At 44.4% G+C, this 15,771-nt stretch overlaps 1 protein-coding gene across 2 annotated transcripts in view; it reads left to right on the top strand.

Moving 5' to 3' along the window:
• Positions 1-15,771, top strand: part of LOC139047121 (uncharacterized) — a 97,152-nt gene that overhangs the window by 67,287 nt on the left and 14,094 nt on the right. For both annotated transcript variants that reach the window (XM_070521093.1, XM_070521092.1), the window contains one exon: positions 5,393-5,463. In XM_070521093.1, the coding sequence (XP_070377194.1) occupies positions 5,393-5,463 (71 nt within the window). The remainder of the gene's footprint in view (positions 1-5,392; positions 5,464-15,771) is intronic.

Below are 15,771 nucleotides of genomic sequence, written 5' to 3' on the forward strand. Positions count from 1 at the left end.
AAAAGTGGCTCGTGGAACTAAACCCCAAGAAATACAAGCTGATGACAGTTATATCACGCGACGTGTGTATTCCTGCATATATCCTTAACCACATCCAGCTTGAACAGTTTAATGCTACCGTTATTTATGTGTAACTATATCATCTCACATATCGTGGAGATGTCACATCGACACCACAATCAATAACGCAAATTGTATGTTAGGCTACTTGCGGCGAAACATTAGCAAGTTCCCTTCATCAGTATTGTATAAAACACAAGTTCGATCTAAGTTGGAATACGCCGCTGCTATTTGTGAACCACACAATGCTACTCTTGTTAATTCGCTTGAAATAGTACAAAATAATTCCACTCGTTTCATTCATTCAAACTATGATTGTACTTCTAGCACAACATTTATGAAAAGCCACTTGTGTCTATCATCTTTATCGCTGCGCAGAGAGTATTTCATCATCCTATCCTTAACAGTGAGCACTATCTAGCACCTACTTATCTTTCATCTCGGGTTGACCACCGTCATATAGTAACACAAGTGGCACCCATAAAGTGGCACCCGCGACCATAATGAAAGAGATAATAGTCTAGAGGAATTTCAAATCCCACAAGTAATGCCGGAAGAAGTAAAGAAAGCCTTGAGAGCTATGCAAAGGGGGAAGGCAGCTGGGGATGATCAGGTAACAGCAGATTTGTTGAATGATGGTGGGCAGATCGTTCTAGAGAAACTGGCCACCCTGTACACGCAATGCCTCATGACTTCGAGCGCATCGGAATCTTCGAAGAACGCTAACATAATCCTAATTCATAAGAAAGGGTACGCCAAAGACTCGAAAAATTATAGACCGATTAGCTTACTGTCCGTTGCCTACAAAGTATTCACTAAGGTAATTGCAAATAGAGCCAAGAACCCCTTAGGCTTCCGTCAAACATAGGAGCAGGCAGGATTCCGTAAAGGCTAGTCAACAATAGACCATATTCACACTACTAATCAGGTGATAGAGAAATGTGCGGAATATAACGAACCCTTATATATAGCTTTCATTGATTACGAGAAAGTGTTTGATTTAGTCGAAACCTCAGCAGTCATGGAAGCTTTACGGAATCACGGCGTGGACGAGCCGTATGAGAAAATACTGAAAGATATCTATAGCGGCTCCACAGCCACCGTAGTCCTCCATAAAGAAACAACAAAATCGAAATAAAGAAAGGCAACAGGCAAAAGAGATACCATCTCTCCAATGGTATTCACAGCGTGTTTACAGGAGGTATTCAGAGACCTGGATTGGGAAGAATTGGGGATAAGAGTTAAGGGAGAATACCTTAGTAACTTGCGATTCACTGATGATATTGCCTTGCTTAGTGACTCAGGGAACCAACTGCAATGCATGTTCACTGACCTGGAGAGGCAAAGCAGAAGGGTGGATCTAATGATTAATCTGCAGAAAACTAAAGTAATGTTTAACAGTTTAGGAGAAGAACAGCAGTTTACGATAGGTAGCGAGGCACTGGAATTCGTAAGGGAGTACATCTACTTAGGACAGGTAGTGACTGCGGATCCGGACCATGAGAATGAAATAATCAGAAGAATAAGAAAGAACTGGGGTGCGTTTGGCAGGCATTCTCAGATCATGAACAGCAGGTTGCCATTATCCCCCAAGAGAAAAGTGTATAACAGCTGTGTCTTACCAGTACTCACGTACGGGGCAGAAACCTGGAGGCTTACGAAATGGGTTCTTAAATTGAGGATGACGCAACGAACTATGGAAAGATGAATGATAGGTGTAACGTTGAGGGATAAGAAAAGAGCAGATTGGGTGAGGGAACAAGCGCGAGTTAATGACATCTTAGTTCAAATCAAGAAAAAGAAATGGGCATGGGCAGGACATGTAATGAGGAGGGAAGATAACCGATTGTCAATAAGGGTTACGGACTGGATTCCAAGAGAAGGAAAGCCTACCAGGGGGCGGCAGAAAGTTAGGTGGGTGGATGAGATTAAGAAGTTTGCAGGGACAACATGGCCACAATTAGTACATGACCTAGGTAGTTGGAGAAATATGGGAGAGGCCTTTGGCCTTCAGTGGGCATAACGAGGCTGATGATGATGTTAAAGTAACAGGCTCTTTTTGTCGCACAAGCAGGTTTTTATATTCATTTCTTCCACATAGAAGGAACGACTGGAACAACCTTACTGATGATATCGTGTCAATCGAACACAGCAAAACTTTCCGCCTCATCTTGTTTGCTTTTTTCCAACTGTGAACGTGGCCACATGCGCTGATTTGCGCAATCGCTGTCGTGCCATATTTTCCTTTTGTGCAGTTCAGATGTCGCTAGGGTTATGTAATTTTTATGTCACAGAATTCTTGTTGTTTGAGTTCTTAGTGAAAAGCTCCCTAGCACATGTCACTTGCCTTATATAAACTTGCAGTAATCATTATTGTTGTTCGCATGTGCCCCACTCCCCTCTATAATGCCTTGGCGTTTGAGGATATGTGAAACGAATAAATAAATGAATGAAAAAGGGAAATGTGTGGGCGTGGCGTGTGCGCGTGTTTTGCTGCTTTAATTATTCCGGCAGTATTTGACAGCGTGCTCGGTTTGTCGCAATCAGGGTATCAAATCGAAACTGAACTGAAAGCCTCAAACCGAAAAAAAAACTTTGTTTTTACTCGAAGCGGATATGAACCGGAATGTTACGACTTTTTTCTCTCCGCAGTCAAACTGAAAACAAAAGTAAACAGTTTTCGATGCAGGATAGCCACTTTTTCTGAGACTTTTCACCGATTTGATATCTGCGCTCGTGGCACAATTACGCCTGTGCGTCGAATGTGCCTTATTCTATCCTCGTGCTCTCCTGCGCTCAAGCCCTTTAACCAACAATGCTACCTGATTTGTAAATACACTTCACTCTTCCTTGAACTAGAAGTAGCAGCCCTATTCCTACGGTTTTGAATGTGTCACATCCAGGGTATGACTTAGTAATGCACTCGTAAGCGTTTGAAATTTGCCACCATCATATTTTTTGTTATTGTTGGTAGGAGGAGACTTCTATACAATGACTGAAAAAAAAAAGCGCTTCCTATTTGTGTGGTGCATCTAATCGTAGAAGTAGGTGCAATAGAAATAACATATGGCTTCTCAAATGCGTTTCCGCAACCTTACTTTTAAATAGAAGCTCTCATTGCCTACTATCCCGTGTTGTTGCGAGCGTTATACCAGACGGTATGACCTGCTTTTTTGGTGGTGACGTTTTCTGAAGAAATGGGAGAGAAAAGGGGAGCTTGCAGCGTGCAAGTGAAAATAGTGCAAACAAAGGCATTTCACATGAACATTCACATATGTGGCTGCGTCCCCCCTTGAAAGCTCCCACTGGTGAAAATTTGCGAGCGCTACGGGTAGAGTGCTTATAATTTTGCCTCGGTGTTGAATGGTTGTGCACCGCTATTCGAAGGGGAAGACGACGGCTCGCATTCCACTGTTGCACCTCAAACAGCAATTTGTAGATTTGTATTGCACACTGAGAAGAAGTCTTCCCGTTGGAAAACAAAATGACAGTCTCATAAGTGTTAGAGCCGTGCCGGTCGCCCCTAAATTCAATTTTGGCCGCTCGTCGGTGTTCCTGCTAAATACAGTCCTGGGGATGAATTCACAAAACGTTTAGCTTGTAAGTGAGAGCAGCAATCCGGGCAAGTTGGTAAACCATTACTCAAGGATTATTAAGCAACAAAAATACATGGACGTAAGAGAAGAAAAACTCACACCAAGCGCAAACTTTGAGCTATATTTATTGGGCGACTGAATCGGTTTCTATATGTGAAGCAGTATATATAAACCGATTCAGTGGCACAATAAATTTCATAGAAAGTTCGCGCTTGGTGCGTGTGTTCTTCTCTTACGTCCGTGTGTTTTAAGTTGCGCAATAATACTTAACTTTGTAAGTTTTTTTTTTGCCATTGGCTGACCACCTTTGCCGATACGATGTCCAGGATTGGTAAAGCATCAGGAGTGCGTGAAAGTTTCTTTTACGCAGAATGCTAGCGCAAGGATATTTTGTGAATATGGACTCGGGACCCTTGTTCACAAACATTTTCTTTGGCGCCAACTAACAACCGGCCGCTCAGAAAAAGTATATACATTCCTGGACCCCTGGCAGGACATGCCAACGGAGGCAACCGTGAAGGATCTGTCAGATTCAAGGCTGGCCCATTCGGACAAGAGCGCGTACACAGTCTTGTCGTAATAATCATCACTACCCTACCTCTCTTGTTCTCATCTTTCCCTTTCTGTCGCACAGAAGAGTAGCAGGTGAAAGGACTCCCTCTAACTTTCCTCAAGAATTTCACCGGTCTCGTTCTAACTAAAGCATCGCTTCATGTAGCTTCTAGCATTGAATGTGCTTAACTCATTTTCAACCACTAGTTACGCGTGTTCTGAAGAAGGTATTATTTCCGTGCAGCTTAGCAGCACCGTCGATCGTTTTACAAAATACATTTATTTTATTTCCCTGTAATTATTCAGATCCGGTAATAACCACTACTTTAACAGTTATGTGTTTTTTTTTGTCTTCCGTGTTGAAACAAGACTGAGCCGTCTTCGCTCACTCGCAACGAAACACGGAACGGAAAGTTTCGTTATGACATTCTGATATTACTAGATCATTCAGCGTAGTTAGCACCTACGATGGTTTCGCATTACCAAACGCGAGAGGCGAAAGCTGGAAAATAGGTCAATTTTGGCAACTAACATTGTATGTTGTCATATTTTGCTGTAGTATACACTATGCAGATGCCACGCACCGTGGGAGTTGGTTTTACCGAAACTAGCTCGTAACCACTCCGTTCAGCATAGACTGGCTCGCGTGAGCGGAGTAGGAAAAAAGTGAGGCTGCGTAATTAAAAAAAAAAACTGCATTATCTTCAATATTGGCTTACATTTTCAGACAACATACACGCACGCAATTGGCCCACATTTTTAGACTGCGCACAACTACGGCCACGGCTCACAATTTTAGGCTCCCCAACCTTCGGTATCGGCTACCGAAAAAGGCTAGGATACCCGATGCGGTAAAGGGGGGAAGGGGTTACTCCTTAATAAGAATGACATTGTTTTTAAACAGACGAGCATGTATAGCCAATCTACGTAATGCGTTCAAATATGTTGGCTGCAAATTTACCATTCGTGGTTCTTGCGCTGCCTGGGCGATGCTTGTGGTGATCCGCCCTTTTAGCAACCCAAAGAGAACATTCTTACATCACAGCGACCACTGACAAACACAAACTTCACAACAGCCACCAAGTCCCCAATGAACACTAAGCCTTCTAATAGACGTTTGCCTCATTGAGTGTCTTGCCTTGCGTAGCTGCAATTAGCGCAACATAACGATCCTCTCTTTTCAGGTTCAGGGGTCCGCTCTAGTATCCGACATTATCGCCGCTATACCGGTCACTGAAGAGAGGAACCCGAAAAAGTAAGCCTGTCCATGCCATAAAAATGTTCTTGCTTCCACCGTTGATTTATTTGTGGCGTGCTATATCTTTTTTTTTAATTAAACATCACAAATAATTTTCGCTGTGTGTTTCTCAACTTCATTATACGTTGAATTCATATGGTACTGAATAAAAAAAATTAGCTCCCTCGGTTCTCTATCTTCTCGGTAATTACACAGCCAGGGTCTCAACTTCGGTAGCTTCGAAGCTTTCAGGAAGCGCAAGTTTATTGTCCAGCTGCCTGCTGCTAAAGTTTACGTATTATGTAGTGCCTGCGGTCAAAAAGGATGTGCCACATCCGCGCGCATGGGTATGAGTGGCGCTGATTAATGCTGAAACAGGCTAGGTGACGTCGCCACCACATCTCAGAGGGGATGCGAAGAAATCCCGATCTTCATTAGGGTGGTATGTTCATTATCATGAAGGATTAAACATTTCGGGGCGTTTCTTGCTCGTGAACATTAATCGTGATCTTTCTTTCTCGCATTTCCGTGCAAATCTCGGCGCTTGCTACTTTCCTGTCACGCTTATAACACGCATGTCATTCGTGATCCCAAAGTACACTGGCCGCAGCTTTAAAGAAAGGAAATTAAAGCAAAAGAGGTGACCAATATTGTTTGGGGAGAAGATAAGTCTGTGTTGTCGACATGAATAACACAGCCCTCGCTGTAGCTCAGTTACAGGTTAGAGCATCGTGCGTCTCGTACAGAGGACATTGGCTCTGCTCCCACTGGCGGCAAATATTTTTCACAATATTCATTCACTATGATTTCCTCTGGCTTCAGTCTTTATATATTTTGGTGTAAAAACAACAAATCATGTCCCGCATGCTTTTCTTGAGTTCATGTGGTTATGACTAAAGAAAATCAGCTCGCCCGGTTACCTTTCTTCTCGTTCACCTGCTCGTAAGGATAAATGGGGCAGTTTCTCTCATTCTGCCTTTCCGCTACCGTCCGGATTGACGAATCTTGGAAAAATTCGCTTTATAGATGGGACTCGTCCCAGGTCAAATATAAAAAAAAAAGATATGCCAGGGACACTGCACACATATATTAGCGAAATTGCAGTGCATGATTCTGAATTGATCCATCCGACCTACGTATTTACCAGATATATTTGTTTGCTCCAACTAAAATAGTAGCGGTGTGAAAGAACGATGTGGAGACAGCATGAAAGGGAAGGCAACCTGAATGAGAAAGCAATTTCTTGTGTTGGCTTTCCTGTCGTATGTTTCCTAATGCTCCGTTGCGCTGCTTTGCACTAATATTATATTTACTTATTAAGACGCTAAGGTTTTATATAGAGGAACAGGGGGAACAGACCCCCACTACTTGTTCTAACCGTCCTCGTTGGCCGATGCCGCAGATTGTGTAGTACCATCATCATCAGTCAATTTCTTTAAGCCATTAGGGACCAGTTTCTTTTTTTTCTTGCTATCTTAAAATAAATCTAATATATTACGTTACCTTTATACTAATAATTCACGTGCAGGAAATGTTTACTCTTGCCTAATTAGTTTTCAAAATATAGCCCGTGACCATATGGTCCCACTGGGCCCTTACGCTACAGCAAAATACGCGAAGTTAAAAACATCTATGTCAAGCCATAAAACATCACAAAAAACATACATAGCGAATAGTCGAGCGCTTGTTTAGTGTTATATGGCTTAAATCATGGAATACACATGCCGACATCATACGTTGTGAATTGTGTGCGTACCACCCTGTTGCAATTATCTCATGCACACCTCCACCTCTTGCCATTAGGTATTGGTGCAACAAAGAGGGCCACTTGGTCATACCGCGTACCATTCAGGACATCACCAGTCTTTGGGATTCTGCGTTGACCAGGTCATCTAGGCTTATTGTCCCATCGCATCAGGTAGCTTTGTGCAATTTGCTTGCGGAATTCCACCTGCGTGACGTTGAACCCTGTGCTACGAATTAGGGCCCAAGCGTTGCTGATAGATACATCACAAAGTCAAGTGAAAATCAGCCACCACAACTTTTTGCCACGGATTGCATTCCTATAGGCGCCTACATTTGCATCCATCTGGTCTGTACCTCCTATAAAGCTTGTGCTGAGCAGCAGTGTTTGGATGGCCCACCTTGATTCACTTCCTCTCAACACGAGGGTAGCTGTCTGCAGATGACATTGCCTCTACGCCGTGAATGGTGCTTACGATCGTTACTACAGAATTGTCTATCCAGCGGACAACAATAATCCCATTGTCGCTCAACACGGGCTCATCGTGCCCGCTAGGTTGGCGCTTGAAGAACTGTGGTCGAGCGATAGGGCACTCTTTGGGAACACGGTTCTGCTTCAGTGTGCCCGTGCCTTCGTAGCCCTGTGCCTTGAGATGCCTGAGTAGCTGCATGCTTGTGAATAAATTATCAAAATAGAAAAAGAAAAGAAAGTCGTGCGTCTCTGCTGCGAGTTCTTCCACCATTTGAAGAAGTGGCGCCGCTGCTTTTCCGAAGTCCTTTTCATATATTTCTTATGTTCCGCGATCCCCTGCTTGCCTTATACATTTTGAAGTTTTCAAGGAATCTGTTCTTGGCATTTAGGCACCATACATTATTCCCGAAGTGGATAGGCTTTCCGCGCATTTATATCGAGGCTCTGGCGGCTCGATATAAATCACTGACACTTCGTCATCTTCCTCTCCGACTATCTTCGCTATTTCTTCCAATATCAACCTATTCAGACAATAAAATAAGAAATAACCACTGCGAGAACGCGCAAGCAGCCGTGCAAGAGATGAGAATGCAGTTTAAGAAAAAATAAAAAGTTAGGTAGCCTAAAGGCCCAGCGTGACCATATGGCAACGCGTAAGATAACACGCTCGTTCACGGATAAATCAAACATTAATCTTTCACAAATGCTCATCGAAGATCACATATTCAAAGAACAATACGGAGGTAAGTATATCTGACTTTTGCCCAAAGAAGTAGTGAAAAAAAAAACATGCTTACCCCTTGGAGCAATGTATTGCAACGCTACTCCCAGAGCAACACTTATTCCCGCCTTTGCGAGGGGCTCCCACAAAACGACTGACAGCTGCTGCCACTTGGTATCCATAAAGGGAACTCTAATCTGTCAAACTGCACGTCAAAGGCCATTTTGGTGCCATTTTGTTAATCTTAAATAATTGAAATCCACTGTGCAGGCAACCGTGACCATATGGTCACGCTGGTCTTTAATGGGTTAATGTGTGCTATCAGGACGAAGGCTTCTCTCAGCGTCTTCCCATAACCCCTGTGGCCCTCCATTGAAGAATACATTACTTAAACGAACCAGTTCGCCTAGTTGAATAAAGTGAAGTGTTTCTCTGATCATGTTGAAAATTATCTTGGTGACTAATACAATACGGAAAGTATATCATCAGACACATAATTATTTCGTTCCTTACCGTCTCCATTTTTATCGATTAGTACAATGCTGGCATAACTTCCAACTTTCTGGTTACCTTGAAGTCGTGAGGCATTGCGTAAAATGTCATGCAAGTTTTTTGAAGTTTAATATCTTCTCCATTTTTCAATCAGTCCGCTGTTCGAATGTAACTTCTGCAGCGGCTTATCCCCGGGACATGTCTTGCAAAAGCCTTCTAGTCTCATTACAAGTTATGGAGGTATTCTATCACGTAGAAGTGGCGGTGAAGTACACAGTAGAGAAAAGTGTAAATAATGAATGTAACTGCTTATTGGGCTCTTTATTTATTGGCCTCTTTAAAAGTAACTCTTTATTTACTATTCCCCCCCCCCCCAAAAAAAAAGAAGTCAAGCACAATGATAGCGCCGAGTAAGTCAGCGATCGTCGAAAACCTCATGTACAGGTCCAGCGCATTGGCTTTCATACATGACTCGTCGAAGGTTCCAGGGTAATCGCTCGCGCTCGCGTGCCTCCCAGAAATTGCCACAGGATTCGCGTCGCAAATACAATCTGATTACGCAAGGTTCCGCGAGAACATAACAGATAGAATGATCGACTGCAGTCGAGTAAGTTCCATATCATGAACGCGCGTCTTGCACTGAGCGATAACTGTAAGTTGTTAGCGGGTGAATTGCAGTCCCCGAGAAAAGATAGGTACAAGTGTGAATGCCCGCCTCTTAGAAAGCACCGTACCGATGCTACAAGCACGAGAGTAAAATAACAGCTTCGCAGAAGGGCGAAACAATGACTGCGATAGCAGCATGTTAAAATATTGCATGAAATCTAATACCCCTGTTACATCATCATCATCATCAGCCTGGTTACGCCCACTGCAGGGCAAAGGCCTCTCCCATATTTCTCCAACAACCCCGGTCATGTACTAATTGTGGCCATGCCGTCCCTGCAAACTTCTTAATCTCATCCGCCCACCTAACTTTCTGCCGTCCCCTGCTACGCTTCCCTTCCCTTGGAATCCAGTCCGTAACCCTTAATGACCATCGGTTATCTTCCCTCCTCATTACATGTCCTGCCCATGCCCATTTCTTTTTCTTGATTTCAACTAAGATGTCATTAACTCGCGTTTGTTCCCTCACCCAATCTGCTCTTTTCTTATCCCTTAACGTTACACCTATCATTCTTCTTTCCATAGCTCGTTGCGTCGTCATCAATTTGAGTAGAACCCTTTTCGTAAGCCTCCAGGTTTCTGCCCCGTAGGTGAGTACTGGTAAGACACAGCTATTATACACTTTTCTCTTGAGGGATAATGGCAACCTGCTGTTCATGATCTGAGAATGCCTGCCAAACGCACCCCAGCCCATTCTTATTCTTCTGATTATTTCTGTCTCATGACCCGGATCCGCAGTCACTACCTGCCCTAAGTAGATGTATTCCCTTACGACTTCCAGTGCCTCGCTGCCTATTGTGAACTGCTTTTCTCTTCCGAGACTGTTAAACATTACTTTTGTTTTCTGCAGATTAATTTTTAGACCCACTCTTCTGCTTTGCCTCTCCAGGTCAGTGAGCATGCATTGCAGTTGGTCCCCTGAGTTACTAAGCAAGGCAATATCATCAGCGAATCGCAAGTTACTAAGGTATTCTCCATTAACTTTTATCCCCATTTCTTCCCAATCCAGGTCTCTGAATACCTCCTGTAAACACGCTGTGAATAGCATTGGAGAGATCGTATCTCCCTGCCTGACGCCTTTCTTTATTGGGATTTTGTTGCTTTCGTTATGGAGGACTATGGTGGCTGTGGAGCCGCTATAGATATTTTTCAGCATTTTTACATATGGCTCGTCTACACCCTGATTCCGTAATGCCTCCATGACTGCTGAGGTTTCGACAGAATCAAATGCTTTCTCGTAATTAATGAAAGCTATATATAAGGGTTGGTTATATTCCGCACATTTCTCTATCACCTGATTGATAGTGTGAATATGATCTATTGTTGAGTAGCCTTTACGGAATCCTGCCTGGTCCTTTGCTTGACAGAAGTCTAAGGTGTTCCTGATTCTATTTGCGATTACCTTAGTAAATAGTTTGTAGGCAACGGACAGTAAGCTGATTGGTCTATAATTTTTCAAGTCTTTGGCGTCCCCTTTCTTATGGATTAGGATTATGTTAGCATTTTTCCAAGATTCGGGTACGGTCCAAGTCATGAGGCATGCGTATACAGGGTGGCCAGTTTCTCTAGAACAATCTGCCCACCATCCTTCAACAAATCTGCTGTTACCTGATCCTCCCCAGCTGCCTTCCCCCTTTGCATATCTCCCAAGGCTTTCTTTACTTCTTCCTGCGTTACCTGTGGGATTTCGAATTCCTCTAGACTATTTTCTCTTCCATTATCGTCGTGGGTGGCACTGGTACTGAACAAATCTCTATAGAACTCCTCAGCCACTTGTACTATCTCATCCATATTAGTAATGATATTGCCGGCTTTGTCTCTTAACGCATACATCTGATTCTTGCCAATTCCTAGTTTCTTCTTCACTGTTTTTAGGCTTCCTCCATTCCTGAGAGAATGTTCAATTCTATCCATATTATACTTCCTTATGTCAGCTGTCTTACGCTTGTTGATTAACTTCGAGAGTTCTGCCAGTTCTATTCTAGCTGTAGGGTTAGAGGCTTTCATACATTGGCGTTTCTTGTTCAGATCTTTCGTCTCCTGCGATAGTTTACTGGTATCCTGCCTAACGGAGTTACCACCGACTTCCATTGCACACTCATTAATGATGTCCACAAGATTGTCGTTCATTGCTTCAACACTAAGGTCCTCTTCCTGAGTTAAAGCCGAATACCTGTTCTGTAGCTTGATCTGGAATTGCTCTATTTTCCCTCTTACCGCTAACTCATTGATCGGCTTCTTATGTACCAGTTTCTTCCGTTCCCTTCTCATGTCTAGGCTAATTCGAGTTCTTACCATCCTGTGGTCACTGCAGCGCACTTTGCCGAGCACGTCCACATCTTTTATGATGCCAGGGTTAGCGCAGAGTATGAAGTCTATTTCATTTCTAGTCTCACCATTCGGGCTCCTCCACGTCCACTTTCGGCTATCCCTCTTGCGGAAGAAGGTATTCATTATCCTCATATTATTCTGTTCCGCAAACTCTACCAATAACTCCCCCCTGATATTCCTAGTGCCTATGCCATATTCCGCCACTGCCTTGTCTCCAGCCTGCTTTTTGCCTACATTGGCATTAAAGTCACCCATTAGTATAGTGTATTTAGTTTTCACTCTACCCATCGCCGATTCCACGTCTTCATAGAAGCTTTCGACTTCCTGGTCCCTGTTACACCGACCCCTGTTACACGGGCACTTTAACGGCCGTTAAGGAAAACGGCAGTTGGCCTTAACGGCCGTTAGGCGGAGTTACACGGCAGCGCGAGCGCCGTTGGAAATGCAACGGCGATTGAAATCAACGGAGCTCGCCGGTCTCCGTTGCGCCGCCGCTTCCGTGCGTTTCGTCGTGCAGTAGACAAGATGGCAGCCCCCAGCAGCAACGTGTCCGCGCTGCAGGTGAGCGCGCCGGCGCAAAAGCGCTTTGCTCGTAGTGCGCAACCAGGAGAAGCAAATTGGGTGGACAATCACGGTCGCAATCATAAGGTCGCCAGCTAACCGCCATTCCGCGGCTGTTCTGGGGTGCGCGTCGCAAAGTCGTACCACGTTCAACACTGCACCTGCTGAATCGCGCAGACGGCCACTCGCGGTACGAAAGAAAAAAGTATATGCACAGTGAAGCTGCGGTTAGTACAAGCGATGAAACGTGAAATGGGACGCTTCACCACATTGAAACCACAAAAAACGCAGCCATATTGCAACGCCATGGATCGGATTGGATCGGCTAATTGAGCTTCTTCGCTAGTTTTGCAAACAACTTTTGCAAATAGTTAAACAAACACATTGTACAGCATGTAGCGCAGAAAATAATTGGAGAAACAAATTTTTTTTAGAGTTGGCGAGGTAAAAAGTTCAAGAGTGACGTGATCAATCGTCGAAACGGAAGTGAACCGACTGAGCATGGAAAGTGCCGTGTGAGCGCTGCCACCACCGTTTCGTTCCCACTGCCGTTACGGCGTTCAACTGCCGTTTGCGTTAACGGCCGTTGCAAGTGCCCGTGTAACACCTTACACCCCTGTAAGACTCGTGGCTGTAGTGGCAGCATCAGGTGAAGCAAACGTAAGCTAAATAAAAACAGGATGTTGTGCTGAGGGTCCTTTGTTTGAATCCTGCCTTTGGGCAATTTTATTTATGCTTATTAATTAAAACTGACGTCCTTTTTAGCGGCTTTACCACGCTTTCCTGTATCGGGCAGAATTCAAACCTCTTTCCAGGGCGGATACCGAGATAGTGCAGAGCCTCATTATTAAATTTATATAATTTTCGGGTTTGAGCTGTGTTACTGTTTCGCACATTTAATATTTCAGTCTGAGAAGATTTCAGATAAAAGACACGCGCTGTCAGTGTTTTCCTTTATTACATTTCTTTGTGGGCTGCCCTTCTGAAAGATCCTGTAATTTTGACAACCATGCAAGAACTTTTAAAAGCAACCTTAGTGATAGCATGGTGCGCGTCTCATGTGGCATGGCGCGGTATATAGCATGTATTATATATACACCCGGACGCTCGTGGCGACGCTGACGGCAAGAATTCGCTTGGAGGGTCCATACAATTGCTATCACAATAAAAAAAAAGAACACATGTAGTATGGAGAAACAACAAACAAACAAACAGATGCAGAAAGCCTGAGAGTAGGTTAGCGCTTGCAAAAGGGCCTAAGGCGCACAACATTGACTACTTCGGGTCGCGAGCGCTACCGCTATGATTGCGTAATTCCGTCTGGCAAGAACTCATGTTCCACTGCACCAATGCATCGGATGACTTACACGGTCCGAAAAATCGTCGCAAACTTTTCTCGCTTAGTTTTCATCGGGCTATCGGGGTCAAAACCCAAGCATGGTCTGGTATTCCACGCAGAGTCTTCGAATATTGTAGTGTGGGCAGTGCGTCCTTTGCTGATGCTCTATGCGCAGGCATGCTTCTTCGGTGTGCTACGGGTATGCGGCGAATTCGCGAATCTCTTCATCGGTGACGTGCGGCAGCTTGGCGTCAAGCGTCCTCGTCGAGATTCTTGCGTAAAGCATCTTGAATGGCGCTATCTCTGTTGCTTCTTGCACTGCTGTGTTGTAAGCTAACGTTACGTACGGAAGGACGGCATCACAAATGTTGTGTTCGACGTCAACCACTAACTTGCTGGCGAGCGCCTTGTTCAGACTTTATGTTACACCATTCTTCCGCTCTTCATAGTTGGTTGTGCTCCAATGACTTCTCTGGATCAGGGGCGCGCCCATAGGAGGGGGGAGGGGAGTGCGGGGGTGGGGGGGGGGGGGCTTATGGGGCTTCAATTCCTCTCCGACACTTTTTCGTGCTGTCCATGCACCGCCGACCAAAACAACCCCCAGCGCCGGAAATCATTCTGGATTTCGTCTAGAATGTATTTTTGCGCTCAAAAAGACATTTCAGCGTGCACATTGCGAACTCGGGCTAGATTTTGAGGCCACAGCTATGCAGCGGAAGTCACATAACTCTGGGAACCCCATCCGAGCACAAAGTTTCAAGGGAATTCTCATGGCGAGTGGGCTCGTCGCGGCATCTCGCTGAGTCCACGGAATCTACGGAGCGCATGAATTTCAATTCCGATACTTTATGGGTATAAAGTTCTCATAAACTTCTGATGCGAAAGATGCACTGACAGCGCAGTTCTAATAATAAGCGTTTCAAGATGTATGAAACATATTTTAAATACTATTAGCTTCATCAGTGCTTTTACTATTGATGCATTACCCTTCTGTGCACAATTGTGTAGACAGCTTCTCAGTAGGTTAAGCTCTGCGGAAAAATACCATCAGCACCACAAGAAAGAAAATGTTTAAGGCACTTTATACACTTGAAAACAAGGTTTTAATTGTCCGATAGCGAACACACCATGCCAGACTGGGAAGGTTAGTTGAAGCATATTTCACGCCATATAGCAAACAGAAATTTTCTGCAAAAGTATCAGCAGCGTTTGAGACATCACCATTTTCATTAAGAAGACGTACATCCTTGGCGCTCTTTTTAGTGAGAGCGCACAAAGCTCCAGAAATATTTTGCTATATGCGTCACACTGGCTTCAACACAATCAATGTGGTCGTAGTGAAGATGGTAAAAATAATAATAATAATATTAACAATAATAATAATAATATAATGGTAACTTGGCATCTAAACAAAAATAGGCGGATGCCTGTATGTTAGAGCGTCTGATAGCCAGCTATCTAGAGCAGCAATTTCAATACCCCCCCCCCCCCCCCAACGTGCAGACACACTGTTAAGAACGGCCCAGCTGAGGTGCAAGTGGTGCCAGCCAATTGCGACGACGGTGGCGTCAACTTTCAAAGAACGCCACCGTTACGCTCTAGCCTCGTCGCCCTTGTAACTGAATGAGCTCGACGATGGAGGCTTAGTGCGCAACACGACACCGCCTACCCGGGTCGGCCGCGAGCGGGAGAGTGTGCCCGCGAGAACGTCTACTGATGGGATTGGATTGAGCGATGGGATTGAGTCCCAATCCGGACAACAGGCTGAAAGCGGTGAGAAGAATATTGCGACGTAGTGCTGTGTCTGCGGCGAGTGCTTGGTTCTTGCTTTGACTCTCTAGGCTTGATTTTGTGGTTGTTCTGTTTAGAACAGTACGGAAGCTAGATTGTTGAGTGTTAGCTAGGTTGTGTTTTCTTAGCTAGATGGAGTTAAGGACACTGCTACGAGACGAATTGTTCATTGTTGGCGAGAAACTGGGCCTAGATGTACGCAAGGAAATG

This window comes from Dermacentor albipictus, chromosome 6, assembly GCF_038994185.2.
Source record: "Dermacentor albipictus isolate Rhodes 1998 colony chromosome 6, USDA_Dalb.pri_finalv2, whole genome shotgun sequence".
Taxonomy (NCBI): Eukaryota; Metazoa; Arthropoda; class Arachnida; order Ixodida; family Ixodidae; genus Dermacentor; species Dermacentor albipictus.